General features: G+C 36.8%; 1 protein-coding gene across 2 annotated transcripts in view; it reads right to left on the minus strand.

Moving 5' to 3' along the window:
* LOC583702 (serine/threonine-protein kinase SMG1) overlaps positions 1–16,305 on the minus strand; it is a 63,027-nt gene extending 46,722 nt beyond the window's left edge. For both annotated transcript variants that reach the window (XM_030983984.1, XM_030983983.1), the window contains exons 1-19: positions 15,740–16,305; positions 12,911–13,044; positions 11,570–11,628; positions 10,904–10,981; positions 10,046–10,127; positions 9,396–9,492; positions 8,547–8,623; positions 7,661–7,733; positions 7,120–7,217; positions 6,246–6,373; positions 5,671–5,755; positions 4,926–5,159; positions 4,493–4,594; positions 3,823–3,899; positions 2,898–3,102; positions 2,060–2,190; positions 1,541–1,666; positions 771–886; positions 255–348 (exon numbers count right to left, since the gene is read on the minus strand). In XM_030983984.1, the coding sequence (XP_030839844.1) occupies positions 255–348; positions 771–886; positions 1,541–1,666; positions 2,060–2,190; positions 2,898–3,102; positions 3,823–3,899; positions 4,493–4,594; positions 4,926–5,159; positions 5,671–5,755; positions 6,246–6,373; positions 7,120–7,217; positions 7,661–7,733; positions 8,547–8,623; positions 9,396–9,492; positions 10,046–10,127; positions 10,904–10,981; positions 11,570–11,628; positions 12,911–13,044; positions 15,740–15,755 (2,012 nt within the window). In that variant the 5' untranslated portion in view covers positions 15,756–16,305. The remainder of the gene's footprint in view (positions 1–254; positions 349–770; positions 887–1,540; positions 1,667–2,059; positions 2,191–2,897; positions 3,103–3,822; positions 3,900–4,492; positions 4,595–4,925; positions 5,160–5,670; positions 5,756–6,245; positions 6,374–7,119; positions 7,218–7,660; positions 7,734–8,546; positions 8,624–9,395; positions 9,493–10,045; positions 10,128–10,903; positions 10,982–11,569; positions 11,629–12,910; positions 13,045–15,739) is intronic.
* Positions 16,306–18,898: the final 2,593 nt, after the last annotated feature.

The following is an 18,898-nucleotide window of genomic DNA, read 5'->3' on the forward strand; positions in this document are numbered from 1 at the left end:
TGCATTGAATAAGATTATTGTTTATATTCGTTTGGAGAGGGGAAAGAAGAAAAAAATCATTGTAAAAAGACACTTCCATTCAACAATGTTTTCAAAACAGACGAGGCTGCCCCAACACATTCTTTCCACAAAATTCATCTATCAAATATAATACATCTGTTTAACCCTTCCCTCCTCATTCCTCACTCATTCCCCACTCCTTTCCACTCCTTCCCCCTCCCCCCTAAAAAAAGGAGAACCACCGACTTGATTACCTGATAAGGAATTCTTTGGGTGGTCTAGCGTGCTTGATGACAAGTCCCATGCATTGCGCTGCCTGTAGGGTTATAGAGGGATCCTCATGGAGAGCTAAAGAACATGAAGAATAAGAGGAAATCAAAGTCTGGTTGATTACTTGCATCTAGATTAGCTTTTTGAACAATACATCCATTGGAATTTCGAGGTATTATGTTAGCTTTTGAAGATATATGAAACATTAAAGCTTCAATTTCAATTTGTAGTTCTTTAATGAGATTTCTTCCCAAGAATATAATGATCCGTCTAATTAATATATTTCAAAAATCCATTTGTTATGTCTTCCCTGCTTTAATTATGCTTTCTCTACTGGTCCACAGAAGAAAATGGAACTGTTAGAAAAAGAAAAAATGAAAGTGGAACATGGTTAGCAGAGGTTTATTCTCTTCAGCTTCACTTTAACCCTTATCCTGCTAACCCTACCAATAGCTTTGTGGTCTTGCAAATTGCACTCATAGATTGATAAGTGTACTCACCAACATGTACTAAGGCTGTCACTGCCTCTGTGAATGCTACTGTGAGACAGACTGCCGAGTAGCTACCCTGCTGAAGGTACTGTAAGATACTCAGCATCCAACATAGTGCAAGGCTCCTGTCAATCAACAAGATAAGGGTTGTGATGTAAGATAATGTTCTTTATTCATGTTTAATACAACACAGAGAAACATGGCATTTGTAGAGGTGTCGTGTTCTAGTTATAAGTCTCCGGACTGTGAACCACAAGGTATGGGGTTGAAATCCATTGGCAAGATATTAATCTATCCCACGTGAGGCATACCTGGTGGAAAATAATTCCTTAACATTCTAGATCGCCATAACAGCAATCATGCTAAAGATGAAGTACATGTACTGTAATAATTGTGGAGAGGGAGGTGTTTCAACTCCAACAAAAATGAGCATAATACAAAAACCCACTATTACACTGTATTATTATAATGGGTTTTTTTTTTTAATAGAGTGAGACAGCGAAAGATGGCGAGAGGTGGTAAGAAAGACATAGAGCAAGCAGAATTTTAAAAAATACCCCCCAAAAAAGAAGCTAGCTGAAGAACACATGTAATGAAATAGTCACAAGATATCAACTTTACAGGTTTGGCAGGGACAATAGAAAGATACTATACTATAGTTCAGCAAGTGTTGGAATTATTGAGGTGTAATACAAAATATTGGTCAATGTTAGGGTGGGGGCTAGGTATAGTATTGGTACAGGATTGTAATCAGACTCTGAATGGACACTGTGATTCACCTGCTTTCATCCGATACCGCAGGGCTGGTCAAGACTTCGGGAAGGAGTGCCAGAATCCTAGAGAAGTTTGTCCTTGTCTTAGACGCAGCTGTCAAACCAAAACTACTGGAGATGAAGTGACCATTGCTGCAATAAAATATGATACATCATGCATTACATCAGGGTGGATGATACCAAGTAAAATGTTGAATATATTCAATGTAATTTTCTGAATGATAGGATTCATTCATATATTTAGTTATTTCTGATGTATCATATATATACACAATGCTAAATCAATAAATTATTAATCAAAACATTGTGCTAATAACAGTCAATTTCAATACCAAAAGTTGTATTTTGAGTTTTCAAGATTTCTTAAATAATCAAAACCATATTCAGTTTTAAATATCTTTAAATATACTGCCAAAGTATTTAAATAACACCATCGGTTGACAACAATCACCCAGTACACAAATATTCTAGAGTACATGATTGAGATGAAGCACATTTGTTCTGATTTACTGTTTTGGTCCTTACCTCTTGCTGTGTGTATAAAGCATGTGCAGTATGGTGTAGTAGGTGGATGGAAATCCTAGGGCTATATCCCAGTGGGTCGGGGAGAGGTGAAGGGTCAAAAGGTCAAAGATGCTTGGGGAAAACACCCACATCTATGAGAGAAAAAGAAGACAATGAATTATGATATCCATCATATAGAATGTTATTGAGGTTTTTGTGTACGGGATAGCTAAACCCTTATGGAACCTCAAAAGAGAAGGATGGAAGCTTGGTGCAGAAATCAGCCTGCACACCCCAGTAAATTATACCAGGAAGTGAGACCTGAGGATCATAATGATTAAGATTTTTCTTCCTCATTCCAAAGAAGAGGAGACTATCAATTAAGAATAACAATAATAAACTTGTTTGAAATTCCTTAAGTGGAATATTATATAGCTCAAATTTGTTATGTTGTAATGTACCAAATGCACTGGCTTTTTGGAGGTATACATGTATGCTGTAAAATAACAAACACACCAGTTTGATAAAATTCTTTGTAGGGTTAATGTTATTAACTTATAGGAGCCATCTGTACATTATGGAAGCAGGGATAGCAGTTGGTTTCATCCAATGAGCCTGAAAAGGGACTCTGACATGTTAGAGCCCAATATGTGCTGTACAAAATAAATCCTTTAGAAGCCTGAATTGGGGAGGTGTCTGGGCCAGAAATAAGGCTTCAGTCAAAACTGGTATCCCCCTTTTTCTCTCTCTATTTGCATATTCAAATATAATTAATTACATTTCTCTGGTCTATTCCAAATTATGTAATTTAAGTACACATTATTATTATCCCTGTGTGAGAAGTACTCAACCGACCTACCCCCATAATCGAGCTCTTAGCTGAGCTGATGTCTGAGAGGGCAGCTAAGGTGAAGATGATGATCATCTCTGCTCCCTGGATGCTGTCTAGGAGTGACGATTCCTTGATGCCATTAGAGCCTTCAGAGGTCAACTGACATTTGACCTCACTGTTCAGGTATGAGAGCAGTCGATTGTATGAGGACTGCAGGTCAAGCAGCAAGAACCTGAAGTCCATAGTGAGATGTGGGAGATATGGGAAGGATAGGGAGAAGTTTGAGAGAAAGAGAAGGGAACAGAGAAATATAATCAATGATAATCAATGATATACGAATATACAGGAAGAGAGAAAAAAAGAGATATAAAAATAGATGATAAAGAAGGTAGTAAGAAAGGGAACAGAACATTGAGTTGATAATAGAAACTCTGCTAATAATCCTACTTCACTGCTTATAATGAAACTATATTTCCTATGTTAAATCTAGAATAAAATTGTAATTCAATATCTTACAATATATCATCCCCACATTATATATACCAGTTTCTCATACAGAATGAAACAATGATAACTTTACAACAAAAATTTAGTTCAATTGTTTGGGAAATCATATATATTTCATTTCAAATCCTTTCCACATGAAGGTATCCAAGTACCGGTACTCAGTGACCAGTAATCATCCTTCATAATAAAATGGTTACCACATTACTGATTTTTTTTTTTTTTTTTTAAATTGGTATATAATGATCGCCCAGCAGCACAAAGCTGAAAGGGTCAATTTACAACAGTACAGAGATTTATATATATGTACATTAGTATTACAAAGCATGGTAAATAAAACAGTAACATAATGACAATATGGCACTAATTTCACAATACAGACATTAATAAATGTTTGTTTTATCCTCTTCAACGTTATGAATGAATTGAGATGATATGTGTTGCTTACCCATAGGTGAGTTCAAGAGTGGGTACATCTTTCACATTCAGTAGACTTTGCACCGTTTTCATTAGACAAGTCATGACCTATTGAACAGAAAACATTTAATATTCTTCATTATAATATATCCATCATTATACAATGAGTTATTCCACAGCATTACAAGACAAGTCCACTCTAATTTGTATATAAACATAATAGCCCTCATAATTTGGCCAATTAAGTAGTGAACCCATTCGTTATGATACATGTATCTTTATTTGCATAATTATTTCTCTTTCATTTTCTAGCAATCTGACACATTTAATTTGATATTTTTAATGCTCAGCAGCATGGTTTGGGAGGGGGAAATTGCAAAATGATTAACAGCAATCAAAATAACATTTGATTCAAACAATGAAGATAATCTGAAATGTAACTATAAATTACATGCAAATGCCCACTGTAATGACCAACAACAGAGTAGAAGCTCTACATGTCAAAGAATGTCCCTTTAGTTAGGATGAAATAGTATCTGAGTGAACTAAAGGTTCCATGAACTTTAGAATCTAGCTTCTTGAAAACAGAGGAACAATTACATGTTGCTAGTAGATTTGCTAGTAGATATAATTATTTGATTTGATTTGATTTGATTTATTGGTTTCTGCATCTTTTTTCTTTTTTTCATCATTATTATTACCTGTGGATTTGTGTGGTACTTGAGAGAAGCAATCTTGGATCCTGGTTCTAGTAATCTCTGGATGATCTCTGCAGGCACCATCTCTCTGCTATGCCTGATGACCTAATCAATACAAACAAATAAATGGGTTTGAAATGCAATCCATGTGGTACCACTTATGCAGCATATCTAAGATCGAACTGACAGATCAACGCACAAAATACACTTTAATTTACTTATACATGTAAGATCAACAGTTAGTACAGTTAAAGGTACATATGTGTCTACTATTCAAACTATTTCAATGATAGACACCAAAGTTTTTGTAATCAAAATCATTGTCCTCAGTTACAAGAACCATTATATCATAACAAATTGACACCAGTGCTTTCTTTAAAGAGTAGTCTTCTTGTCAATACATTCATTTTAGATGTGACAATAAGTAATCAAATACCTTGTAGAGCAGAGTCATGTGAAGCACTAATTCAGATGCTGGCGTCTTCTCCGACTGAATGACCCTTTCGACCTCCGAGAGGGCAAAGGTGAAGAGGTCATGTTTGCATTTGGTTAGGTTATCTTGTATGCAGTCTAGGACAGCAATCAGGCACTTGGTTGCAATGTGGCATAGGGCTGGGTCAGGGGTGATGGCAGTCAGGATCCTAGCACACTTGGGTATTCCAGACAAAACCTGCAAGTTGGCACATTAATCTCAATTTTGATCAAATCATGAACAGTATTTTATTCATGCAAAACAAAAAACATTCTATAGATACATTCTGCATCACATTCACTCAAAAAACGCCCATGTTCAGTTAGAGATCAAATCAGATTATATTGGTTTATGAAAGGTGTAAGAGATTATAAGTGCAATCTAATTCAGTTTAGTCTGTAAGATGGATGAGAAAACTTAGTAATTACAATATTTCTATTGGACTCCTGGCTTCACTTACTTGCAGAAGCCAAATACTAAGTTACTTTCTGGGTAACACATAACAATATGTTTTCTTTTGGGCTTTTACAAAATCATGTGCTTTCATGAGAATTGCTATTGACATGCTGCAAATGATTGATTAAACACAAAGTGGATTCTGAGGCTGGCTTTGAATGCTGTGTTAAAATCTAGAACAACGAAAGGGATTAGTAAACTGTAAAAGCTACAAAATTAAAAAGACATACTGTACAAGTTGGCTATATCATACCTGGGAAATGTAATCTACTGTGATTGGTGGGCTACTGACTGGAATAAACTCCTTATCAAGGCACTTCACGACTGTAGTATATACCCTGCATATAGTAAAACAAAATTACAACATCATGTTTGAAATATCAAGTATGAGACATAGAGGATTACATTCATTTACATCACATGTCGGTACATCATTCATCTATAATTTATATGACGACATTGTATGTGATTCTTTCTTGTTTTACTGAGGACTGTCTTATCACAATCATCATTTACCACTGCATCTATGAGATGTACGAGATAAATTTAAACTCAAAACTCATAAATGTGATAGGAGTTGGAAATTGAAAAAGCTACTCAATCCCAAAATGACAATCTCCTCAGATGATCCACAGTGAAAAATCCAAATTGTTTACCTTGCATTAAAAAGGAATCATATATGTAAACAAAACATATAATTCATTATGCCAAATAGAATAAAGACATCATACATGCAAAAACCACACATGCGCTTCAAGTACAAAGAAACCAAAAGATATCATTTGGCTAAGGGCTAAACATGAATATTGAAAATGAGATGGTGTGTACCTCATGAGTGCTAGTATTTTGTTCTTGCAGACATCTGGTGTGAGGATCTCATCGTTATCATAGCCATCACTCCTAGGGGGTGCAGAACCGCCCCTGGCAGCAGAACCTTGGGTCTGCTGGTGGTAATCCTGCATGGGTTAAACAATCATGTAATAGAGATATTATCATAGCCATCACTCCTAGGGGGTGCAGAACCGCCCCTTGCAGCGGAACCTTGGGTCTGCTGGTGGTAATCCTGCATGGGTTAAACAATCATGTAATAGAGATATTATCATAGCCATCACTCCTAGAGGGTGCAGAACCGCCCCTTGCAGCGGAACCTTGGGTCTGCTGGTGGTAGTCCTGCATGGGGTAAACAATCATGTAATAGAGACTCACAGGCAAAGTGATAGCATGGTACTATTATTCCCACAATCATTTCCATCATCATCATCAATAACATCATCCCTATCGCTACAACAATCATCATCAAGGTAATAATAATAAGCATCACCATCCCAACCAATGATCACCATCATCATCCCCATCATCATCACCATCATCATCAACATCATCACCACCATCACCATCACCATCATCATCATCATCATTATCATCATCACCATCACCATCACCTTGAGCATTTAATTAAAATGGATAATGGCGCTATATAAATCTCATGTATTATTATTATTTATTATTATCACCATCATCATCACCATCATCATCATCAAAATCGTCATCATCCCCACCATCACTATAATTATCACTGTCATAATATGATCATCCTCACATTCAATCATTAACAATCTGATAATCCTCCTCACTAAAGTCTTTATCGGTACATCCTATTATCTACCCAACAATAAATCATGATTGCTCTTGGGTTGCTTACTTCAGCGTATGCTTCCATGTCTTCCAGGAATTGGCTCAATAAATTGGCTGAGAAACCGAGATCAGCTTGCCAGTAGCGAGAGAAACTGGACAAGGAGTCTACAAAAACAAAAATTGATAAACATTGAACAATTGATTATCCACACATTTACGAAGAACAATTGAAAGATTGTTTATGTTACATGAAAACACAATGGATACACCAGGAGAGCAACAAATATTGCTCAGTATAACAAAATGCTATGTTTAGAAATTCATACAATAATTCATTTCCTTTAATACGATTTGAAACTGATGACCATACTAGTTTTTATTTGATAAATAGCTCTTTTCATTCAATAGAGTGCCAACTGTCATGCAATCCCCATTCTTATGTGTAATTCTATTCTATATTTATATAATCACATTCTACACAACTTCCTTAATAATAGATGCAGAGAGAATTATATTTGGATATACAATACTTTTATCCTATACTAGTCATTTAATTGCCTAGCTCAATATGATCTATTTACTGGTATACCCAATAAACTGTTTATTACCTTCACAGTATTTGAGGAGGACTTCCTTCTGAGTCGTGTCAATGTACCAACCTACTATGATATCAACAGTGTCCTGAAAAGACAAAATAAGACCATAAGTATGCATGTATTTCCAGAAACTTGCCACATTCCAATGCCTCAAATTGTACATCAAGTCCTGTACTCAAAAGTATTTATCTTTAAGGACGAGTGAATATATTGGTACCAAATAAATTGCTTTATAGATCTCTTTGAACAAATTTGAAGACTTTCCCTGATAATGTATGTCTGTGGGAGTCAACATCTAATAAACAAAATTTTACAAGCGGTAAAGAACCTTATACATATTCATGTGTATTGATCATGAGCATAAGACTCTTAGGTGAAGAAAAGGTTGATGAAAAACCCACGACTGTCACTGGCACAGGTATTTTATTATTTGTTTCGTTTCTATACTGTTGCTGCCTTAATATATTGTAAAGAAAATTTGATTATATAATCTAAAATCACCTTGCTGTGACAAAACAAACACTAAAACAGACAATAGAGTGAATTTGACAAATTGCATTTTGTTTTGTACTATTTACTATTTAGCTTGTAAATAGACTGCATTATACTAACACATTTATTATTGTCACTATCTACATTGTACATGTATATATACTTTGTGTTTACTAGTTGGTTCATAATTCATGTTTGTACTTTCACACACTATATACCTATTATCATCTGTATCTTTGTGTCATTATCTATAGTGTATAATGTATGAGAACTGTATTCATAAATCATGCATTGCCATTTATACTTTTATGTTTGTTTGTACTCTCATACCCCGAGAGGGGGTCAAAGAGTCAATAAAATTCTATTTTTAAAAAAAATTGTGTTGAGATTTAGTTTATAAACAAACCTTGAAGAAAGCACCGAAGAGTTTGGGGTATTGCTGGGATACATAATGGACAATGTTCATCACAGACACCAACAGATCTGTAATTACAGAAAAAAATATACAAGAGTGTTTTATCCAAATGAAGATACTGATTTCTTGGTTAGAATGAGAGATTCTAAGTAACATACATAGAAATAAATTTTTTAAGACAATCAGAAACTTCTAGGAATCAGCCAATATAGCCTTCTGTATACCATCATAGCATTGAATAATGATTATCACTGTAGGTACTCAAAAAATTCAATGTTAGAATAATATGCACCAGTTACGTGTGGTTGCCATTTAATTTTGAACTGTAGTGATTTACTCATTCGGATGTACCCCAAACAGTATACGCAGCTTTACAATCCAATTTTTCTTCATACTCCTTAAACCATTAACCCATAAAATCCACAACTATTATTTTAGGGGGTACACACTTTAGATATTTAGACAAACTGATCATGCTCAATGAATCTAAATCAATTGCACTGACAGGGTCACGCTGTCCATGGAGAAATAGGAAGGCTGATTCAAAGAGTACATCAAAATTATAATAAATTTGGCCCAGTCTTGGTAAAGTTACAAGCACTGTACACAGGAAGATGTATATGGGACTAACATGTGGCATAAAGATCCGTCCCGATTGTTATGATGTTACATGCCATATTTAGAATATTAAGACATTTGAAGAGCCACGCTTTTCAGGGAACACTTTTTATCTGTTTTTCCACACTTGCATAATACAATGATAATGCTCACAAATTATTTGTCACCTCTTCCCAGAACTCAACCTTCTCTTTAAAGGTTGATGAAGGTAAGATGACTTACCCGGGGTGTCTACATTTTCCAGTGTTATCTGAAGATCCTTCATGATGCCATTCATCAAGGGAAGGAGACGTGGGTTAGAGCTGTTCTTTCTCAGGGCCTAGTCAAAACAACCATAGATAATACATTCAATATGATTGGATATCATGCCAAAAGTTCAGAATCAAATTATTACAGGAGCTGTAGAAAAATGTTTGAACCTTCTAGCTTAAGATAAAACTGTTGTAAGATTTGATTTAGTTCATGCCGATACAACTGTATGTGTACACTTAAGAGAGGAGAGGACCTAAAGCTGTCGGCCGTCTGGTTGCTTACTAACAAGCATTTCTGCTTTCTTAGCAGTCAGGTAAAATAACCACCACCACCAAAATATTTTTTTGTTCTCTATTTCTCCCTAAAGAAAATAGTCTCAGGTGCATTAGGATATTTCTTTCATTGGTTAGAGCATAATTTTCTTCCCTGCTTTTCAGACAGTGCAGGCCTATTCACTGGCATTACCTGTAGTTGTTTTTTTATTCTTCGTTTATTAAATATTGGTTGTAATTTTTTACTTTTTTTTTTTTTGTATGGGTGTATTGTCTTTTTTCTTTCTTAGTTAGAAATTTCTTAATCCAACACAACATTTCTCAACAATAACATGTAGATACACTTACTTGGAATACAGCATAGAACATGTAGGTCTTGTATTCATCATTGCTGGAGTTTTGGAACTTTGTGAAAGCCCATCCAAAGAATCTACAAGAACAAGGGGTTACAAATAAAATATTGCAGCAGAAATTGTTACTTCTCAAAAACAAACTAATTAAAAGATTTTATAACCTCTCAATAATTCTTTGCAGCCTCCTCTGATATTTTACTTCTGTTTTATTTAAATTTATTTTATTTTTTATTTCTATTCATTTATTTCTTCATTTATTTATTTTTTACAGAGAAGGGATAAAACCACTTTTATTGATGGTTTAAGCTGCACAGGTGTAGTTGGGAATGTTCATTATTCTAGGGGTATGGAAAATTACATAGAATACATAAAACTAAAAAAATATACATGACAATATCTTTCATTATTATCTATATAAGGCTTCCAAGTGGTACAATAAATCAGGACGGTGTATTTAATATCTTTATCGCAGTACCCGGATGACAGATCAATATTGTTTTTGTTTTGCCACGTCATCCGGGAACTTCAACTTTTGAAACAATATTGCTTGATTTCACTTCGCTGGTACCAGTCACTGTACCCAATGTAATTTGAGGTAAGTCAAATTTTGTTATTTCGCTTGTCAGCCTGATATAGATAATAATAATAATATTGTATGGCTTTGTTTTGTGTGATACAAGAATATATTGTTCTGACTATGACAATATTGGACTCCTCTTCGACTCGTTCTTCCAATAGCTTTAGAGGACCTAAAGTCGTCGGTCCGCTGGTTGCTTTCTAACAAGCATTTATGCTTTCTTAGCAGTCAGGTAAAATAACCACCACTAAACCGAGAAAAATATCATGTAAATACCTTTTGAGATCCTGCCCAGTATGAATGGACACAGCTGCAATGCACTGTGATAGCTCCAGCTTGATTGAGTTGGAAACTCTGCATAGTAAGATAATATTTATTTTAGCTTACAAGATGAACTAAACAAACTTGTCATCTCAGAATACTTCACAACATTCTATTAAGTAACTTGCATACATTTCTGACACTTTTCTGTTGCCTCACTTGAATAGCAATACCACAGAGAAACAGACACAAATAATAACAGACGATTTGTTTGACGTGACCTGCATGATATACATGTATGACATTTATTCATATATTTTATGTATGAAAAGAAGATCTCTTGATATTTCTGACTACCGGTAATAGAAATAGCCGTGATACCAGAAAGAACCATTCATGATAATTCAATACTCATATCATCAGATTGTTTATTTTTGGATGAAATGTGTGGAATAAGACTCAAGTCACATATGATACATTACACATACTCACTGTAACTGAGTATAACAAAATAGATTGTAAAAGTTGCAGACTCCACATGGATCAATATCAGAAGACTTAAACATTTTATACATTCCCAAACATCTATATGACTTAATTAAGCATTAAAAATGGATTCTGACAGAGAGCACATCTCTGCTTACAGCCTGACTTCAGCAATCATAAATCACAGAGACTTACCTGTCACACAACACAGAAGATATAGCACTCAGAATGCTGTCATTCTGCTTCTGAATTTCCTGCAAAGATACAAAAAATAAATAAAACAGTTCTGTTATCTCACATACCGTACTTCTTTCCTATTCTGTCTAGATCTTAAGAAGAAGAAGAAAACAAACAGGGCAAAATTCATTTATAACTGAAGAAGGCAAGGTAGACTACAAGTCTACAGCTAAATCCTATAAAAGTTGTGACATAAAATTGAATAAATGTTGAACCTAGCCACGCAAACACTCATACATACATACATACATTTAAAAAAATCACATTACAATATGTGTGGCAATAGTGACTGGTTCAAAAAAGAAGAAGGCTGGACCTTGTGGCAGATTAGCCTTGTGTGCTAAACAAGTTATATCCAATAAAGTCTACTCCTATTCCAATGTTTTAGACTTTTAGTGTAGCCTTCCTGCAAAAAGACAGATTCAGGGCTCTTAAAGTCATAGTTTAACAATGTTAAATCTGAGATACACGGCCCTACGTGTTATCAGTGTCTGTGATATGGTGTAATATTGAAGCCTTTAAAAAAATTGAACTTCAAAACGATCAAGAAGTGTCTCAAAACAGTAAAAAAATCTTTGAGTGACCGGTTTTACCATACTCATTTTCCCCAATAGACTGTAGTGTTATGAAAACCATTAGGAAAACACAAAATTTTATTTCGATTTCCAATCATAAATATCTTGATAATCAGACAGGCGATAGGCTGGTAAAAGTCATGGGGTTCCTGACTGACCTACAGGTTTATAATTAATTATCATTGCAGCAAGAGCTAAATCCAGGATTTTGTTTCAGAATCTGAGACAAAGTTACCCAATCCCTTTAATGGTTGATGCTCCTCCTACTGCTGCTAAATGCATTTTGTAACATCAACAACGTACAAACCACTATGCTAGCACACTCTGACTGTAACCAATACGACCCACTCAAGCAAAGCATATAGAGAGTAAATACTAATGTGTATTGACCTCTAGCGCTGTACTACGGGCTGGGAGGCAGCAATTGCACACAATTACATACCGGTAGTAATACACGCAATGAATAGGATGTGGCTGATCGGCAAGTTTGACAGTACACTTACGATTTGAATTTTCAAAGTATTCTTTCTAACATTGGTAAGATGAAAAGATTGTATTTTACTGCTATTTAGGTGTCACCAATTGTCACTGAAGTACCGATTTTGAGTGATCTCCGTTGAGTTTTGTACAGTGGTGTTTGGAATGTTGAGAATCGTCTGAACAGTTTTTAATACACATCCAGGATAGTAATGCAGCTATGTGGGATATGACCCTGTTGACTTACTCTGCTGTGATCCTTGTTGGTGAGGAAGTCCAGGAGCTGCTGACAGGCAGACAGACGTCTTTCTTTGTCATCATCCTTTCCAATGCGATGAAGAAGGCTGGACAGTACTGAGTGATCAGTGAACAGCTTGCGACCTGTCAGGAATGCAATGTATCAAGAAAGAACAAAGGGAAATATGTTTAACTAACTGAAAGAATATTTACTCAAGTCAAATTTATGGATGTTTGCCCCTCAAACCTCTGGAGACAAACCATTTGACTCACCTGTTTTAAAGAGAAGGTTGAGTTCTGGGAAGAGGTGAAAATAATTTGTGAGAATTACTCATTTTTATTATGCAAGTTTGGAAGAGCATCAGATAAGACATGTTCCCTGAAAAGCATGGCTCTTCAAATGCCTTCGTATTCTAAATATGCATGTAACATCGTAAAAATTGGGGGCCGGTTTTTTACGCCATGTGTTTGTGTAGTCCCATATACATCTTTCTGTGTACAGTGTTTGTAACTTTACCAAGACTTGGCCAAATTTCTTTTCATGTTGATGATTCCAGAACCTTGCAATACACACAAATTCTTATATGCTAGATGATCAACCTTTTCTGGTCGGTTCCACACCGTTTCTTTCACAATGCAATCGCATGACCATAACTCAACTTCATCTTTAAGTATCTAAAAGGACTGATTCCGTCTTGTATCAAATGGCTGTTGCTACAGGTATGCCATGCAATACTCCCAACAGGCTTTATATTTGTTACGTTTAGATAATAAACATGGAAGCATGAAATTTGAGTACCGTACGTTACTGGTCTATTTCAGAAACCTGTGCCTGCCCCAAAAAATTCTTTTAAAAAATGTCTCTCTCCAGCTGCAAAGGTCTAGATCTAGACCTTTAATATACAGGTACAAATGTAGATAGACCCTACCTGGATACAGTACACATTCTTTACGGGAAGAAAGGAGATTATGCACTCATGACTGCAGAACCCGTTCTATGAATGATCATAATGTGGAGCTTTGGAAAGTTACAAAAAGTAATTTTTGTAATGTAATCAAAATTTCCTGCTCAAATCTTTGTTAAGTGCCTCCTTTTAAATGTGTGTATTCACCTGTTACGTAAATGTATATTGGTACTTCAATAGTCAGAATGTGAATTGTATACATTACATGTTGCTAGGTAGGACAAGCCATAATGTTTGTCCTATCTAGATCTACTTATCTAGCATTATAAAATGGCTCTAGTATTTTAAGCATCGTGATTGGTCAATATGCGTTACATGACATGCACAAATTTTTGATGCAAGCACGACTTTGCAGTAAAATTTTTTTAATATCCCACGTTACCATGGATATCCAGCGTGCTTACGTGTAGTACGCTTCCTCGAGTGCATTGTAGGCTACGTGTAGCTAATATTGTACGCTCCACCATGATCCCCAGCGCAGCATACGCGTAGCTTAGCTAGCAGCTCTAGCTAGCTAGCTAGAGCGGGGTATTATTAGAAAGCAAATTTTCATTTTACTTTTGCCTTGGATTTAGGCCTGTTTTGACTTTTGGATTTTATAATGAAGCCAGGAATTTCAGCTGTCTGATGTAGACTCGTCTCTAGACCCACTATGGATTTTATTTTTAATCAAGGCAATGAATCCTGTGGACTTTTTGGTAAGCCTGCAAGGTCTTAGTCAAGAACCAACATAACTCTAGATCTAGATCGAACTCTCGTAGACTCTAACTTAAGATCTAAACTTTTGTTTGTTGCTATTTGTGTCGCTATTTTATAAAACAAATAACGCATTTGACCCTGTTGTGCGAAACGTAAATGCATTGTACGCTCGGTTTCTTCAGATGGTGCTCACTGTGAACTCGCCACAGAGCGGCACCAATCTAAAGAAACCACGCACGTACTGCATTCACTGCTTTTGCACTCTGGGACGTGCATTATTTGTATAACATACAATTCTCATTCTGACAAATGAAATACATTTGCTTTTTTCACACTAACAGGCGCATAAAATAAGTTGTTACATGGCACTTAACAAATATTTATGCACTAAATTTGATTACATTACGAAAGTGGTAAATTGACGTACTGCATCAATGTCATTTAGTAACTAACATTGGAGGCAAGACCCAAGTTCACCCAAAATCAGAACACGATTTCAACATGTATGATGGGGAGCCCTAGGCTAGGGCGGTAGGCGATAGGCTATGTCTGCGCACCAAACATTGCACTTAAATTGAATTTCTTTTCATATTCTATTACTTTAGTATTATTAGTGATAGTATTACCATTATCCTTTATTATTTCTGTAGATCTATCTGTATCTGTCCATGACAATCACCAGCAGCTGGTTGTCGCGTACGTACATTATTTACATTCTAGATACAAGTTTGCCAAAAAATTAGTACAAATTTCAGCAAGAACAGTATCATTTTCACAAGAATAGAAGACAATGTAATTTTGACATTGCAAAAACCCAATGATATTTAGACTCTAACTTAGGCCTAGATCTAGATCTATACATAAATGTCCTTGCAGTGTTGCACTCACTCACTAACACTTTAGTAACAGTAACACTGTGATACTTGTTACTAATGTTAGTGCAATCTTACAAAGTTACATCATACATGGTCATGAAGTTCGTATTTGTTTTACATGTAGAAATTGATCTTCATGATACATGAAGTTCGTATTTCATTTGTTTTACAGTGTAGGCTACATGATACATCACATGAACGATAGCGTTTCGAGGATCATTGAGAACAAATAGTACCAAAATTAGCATTTCTCACTGTCAATCAAGAATAGAGATAGTAGACTAGAGACTTGTTGTTTACCTTGTTGTTTCCTCATGCTGCAGCTGGTTCTGGCTCTGGCTCCGCCCAAGAAGAAAACTTCCAAATGTCAATTTCGTGAAAATGAGGCAGCAGAATGGCGTCCGTCACTGAATTTCTTCTTCCTGATCAGCATCAAGTTTCCTTTGCACTGTTGAATCTACTTCTAGCTCACACTGAAAATGTGTAATTTCTACTACAAACTGTAGAAATCGATCTGAAATCTGTTGTGGGAGTGTCATCTTAACATCGCGAAGTTCATCATAATCACGACTGGGGATTCCCACAAAGTCTTCTTCGGTCAAGTTCCCGCCTGTGCATTCGACGGGAACGACCATTTTTGCATGTTGATTCGACCTCGTTTTCTCTCGAAAAAAAACTAATTACCCCCAAACCTAAAAATATGATTTCTGCAATTTTCAATCAAAGTCTCAATCGCACCGATACTCACAAATGAAGGGGTAAGACTCAGTGAAACTCATCCATCAGCCTTTATTTCCCTTTCACGAAGCAGCAGACGGCCATTTCTGTTCTACTAATCATTCTTCTTACGTGCGCCCTCTACCAGCTACCCTGGAATACTTATTGTGCACCCCTTTTGCGATCTCAAAGTACATGGTGGTGGATTCAGGGGGGCACAGGGGGCATCCCCCCCCCCCCCCCCCCCCCCCCCCCCTCGGTATAAAAAAGGGGGAAAGGGGAAAAGGAAAAAGGGAGAAAAGGAGAAAAAGGAGTGGGAAGAAAAAATAGGGGGAAAGAATGAAAAGCTAGGGAAGAGAGAAAGAAGAAGAAAAGAGGGACGGGAGCTAGAGAAAAGGAGAAGAAAAAGGAGGAGGAAAGGAAGAAAGGGGAATAGAGAGAGAGGAGAGAAAGGCGGAAAGGGAAGAAAGGGGGAAAGACGGAGGATATAATAGGGGGAAAAGGAGAATAATGAGAAGGGAAAAGAATTAGGAAAGGGGGATTATATTATAAGAAGGGTTTTTCAGTACCGGGAATGGGGGGGGGCACGTAATTTTGCAGTGTGCATAATACGGGGTCCCTCTTGCCAGGCATGTAGCCCCCCCCCCCCCCCCCCCCCCCAAAAAAAAAAAAAAAAAAAAAAAGCACAAGAGAACCAAAGAAAAGAGATGGAAAAACATTTTTGTGAGTTAACCCTAAAAAGGCCGGGCTATTTGAGGTCTTGGTACGGCCGGGGGGCCATTATGCCTCCCCCCCCCCCCCCCCCCTTAAGATCTCGGCCGCAAAGCGGCCGATCGCCGCGAAAATTTGCACGCATGTCAAGTGAAGTGTATAGAATAATATGACAATTTCAAATTTTTTTTAAATTTACTCATTTGCATATTTATAGTAATTTATACAAATAAAGTCATAAAAATCAACTGAATTCAGATAAGGATCATCATAAGAGTCGAAAACGGGACAACGAATCGTCTTCTTTCTCTACTGATTTAATGAAACGTCAATTTTTTTTACCGGGGGGGGGCACAAAACCGCATGGGGGTGAAATATATGAAAAACAAAAGAGCGAAGCGAAAGAGCGGGGGTGGGTTTTGGAGGGGGTCAGAACCCCCGCCTAGAGTAGAAAACATTTGCAATTTTAGAACCATATTAGGCGTTTTTTCAGGCATTTCCTGGAGTAATATGGCGTAAAATTGCTTTCTCCTACTCCCTCCAAGAGTAAGAAGCTTTTGCAATTTGAGAACCACATTTGGCGCATCATATCCACCAGCACTTCCTGGGGAAAAAACGAGGCCTTCTGCTTGGTTAGAAGTTAGAGTCACGTCGCGAGACGTTGTTTATCTTTCGTTGCTGCAAAATGCACAAAGACGGTGGTCTGGTACTTCACCAGTAGTACCTTCAAAAATTATCTCGAGTGTATAAACTGTGTTATTATCAGGGGCGTCGCTAGACCTTTTTATGTGGGGGGGGGGGGGTGTAGAGTCCACCGATTACCGACAAAACTAGCCACCATTACCGACAAATATATTAATCCCAATGTCCCAATGTCTACAAATTTAACCCTATAAACCCGGGGCCAGGAACTAACTTATTTTTGAGTTTTCCCCCTCCCGTGCAAAGCGCGAAAGCTTTGACAATTCATTAAATTATTAGAGAAAGAAGTCGATTCGTTGTACCGTTCCCGACTCCTAATTCTTGTCTGAATTCATTTTTCCCCTTCGCGCGAAGCGCGTAAGCTGACGTTTCAATGAATTATTACTCATATTCCTTGTCTAAATTTTAGTGGTGACTCCACCCAACATCCCCCTCTCTCACTCCTACTCCTCTTCTCTCAGGCCCTAAGCCCCCCCCCCTCCCCCTCTCTCTCTCTCCTCTGTCATCCCCCGTTTCTTTTGTTTCCTTTTTCTCTTCCTTTTACCTTTTCTTTCTTTTCCTTTCTCTCTTTTCCTTCTTCTTTTCTCTTTCGTTTTCTTTTTTTCTTTTCTTTCCCTTTCCCTCTCATCTTTTGCCTAACATTTAATTTTACTAATAACAACATTAGTAAAATCAGGTTATAAAACATCATCTTATAAAAAAAAAAATACACATCATTTTGTTCGGGCATTAGTTAAATTACCCACTCGGCTATCGCCTCGGACAGGGGGGGGGGGGGGTCTAGCTTTTTGCTAAAGGGGAGGGGGTTGTTTGACCCAATGGCGATGGAGCATTTTTTTGTTGTTGCTTTTTTGAACCCCCGGTAGGTGACGTTTTCCTGGCATCTTCTAACACAATTGAGACCATAAAAAGCAGTGCATGATAACGGATAGCAGATATTGTGTGGGTATGGACACAGTCATGATGGCATTTTTCTATGTCCATCACATTTTCACTGGCAGCCCCAGCCCCCCCCCCCCCTATCGGGCAATGGGTATTCTTACTAATGCCCTCACTGTTGTATATTATTTGTATACTAACAATAATATCTTTCGCTTCGAGATTTCCCTTTGTAGGTGCTCCTTTTTTCTAAAAAAAAATCCCTTTTTTGTTGGTGCCCCCACAGTGAAATAAGAAGCAGACCTTTCAACCTTCCTGGTCCGCATACAGCCCGTCTACTATACCCACGTGGTCTCAACCTAATTATAATCATTGCGTCTAACTATAATTTGTTCTGATGGGCAATAGGATCTGTTAATCAACAAAATTGCTACAGTTTATATTTTTTAA

The sequence above is a fragment of the Strongylocentrotus purpuratus genome, unplaced genomic scaffold, assembly GCF_000002235.5.
Source record: "Strongylocentrotus purpuratus isolate Spur 01 unplaced genomic scaffold, Spur_5.0 spur5_scaffold_14, whole genome shotgun sequence".
In the NCBI taxonomy this organism is placed as follows: domain Eukaryota; kingdom Metazoa; phylum Echinodermata; class Echinoidea; order Camarodonta; family Strongylocentrotidae; genus Strongylocentrotus; species Strongylocentrotus purpuratus.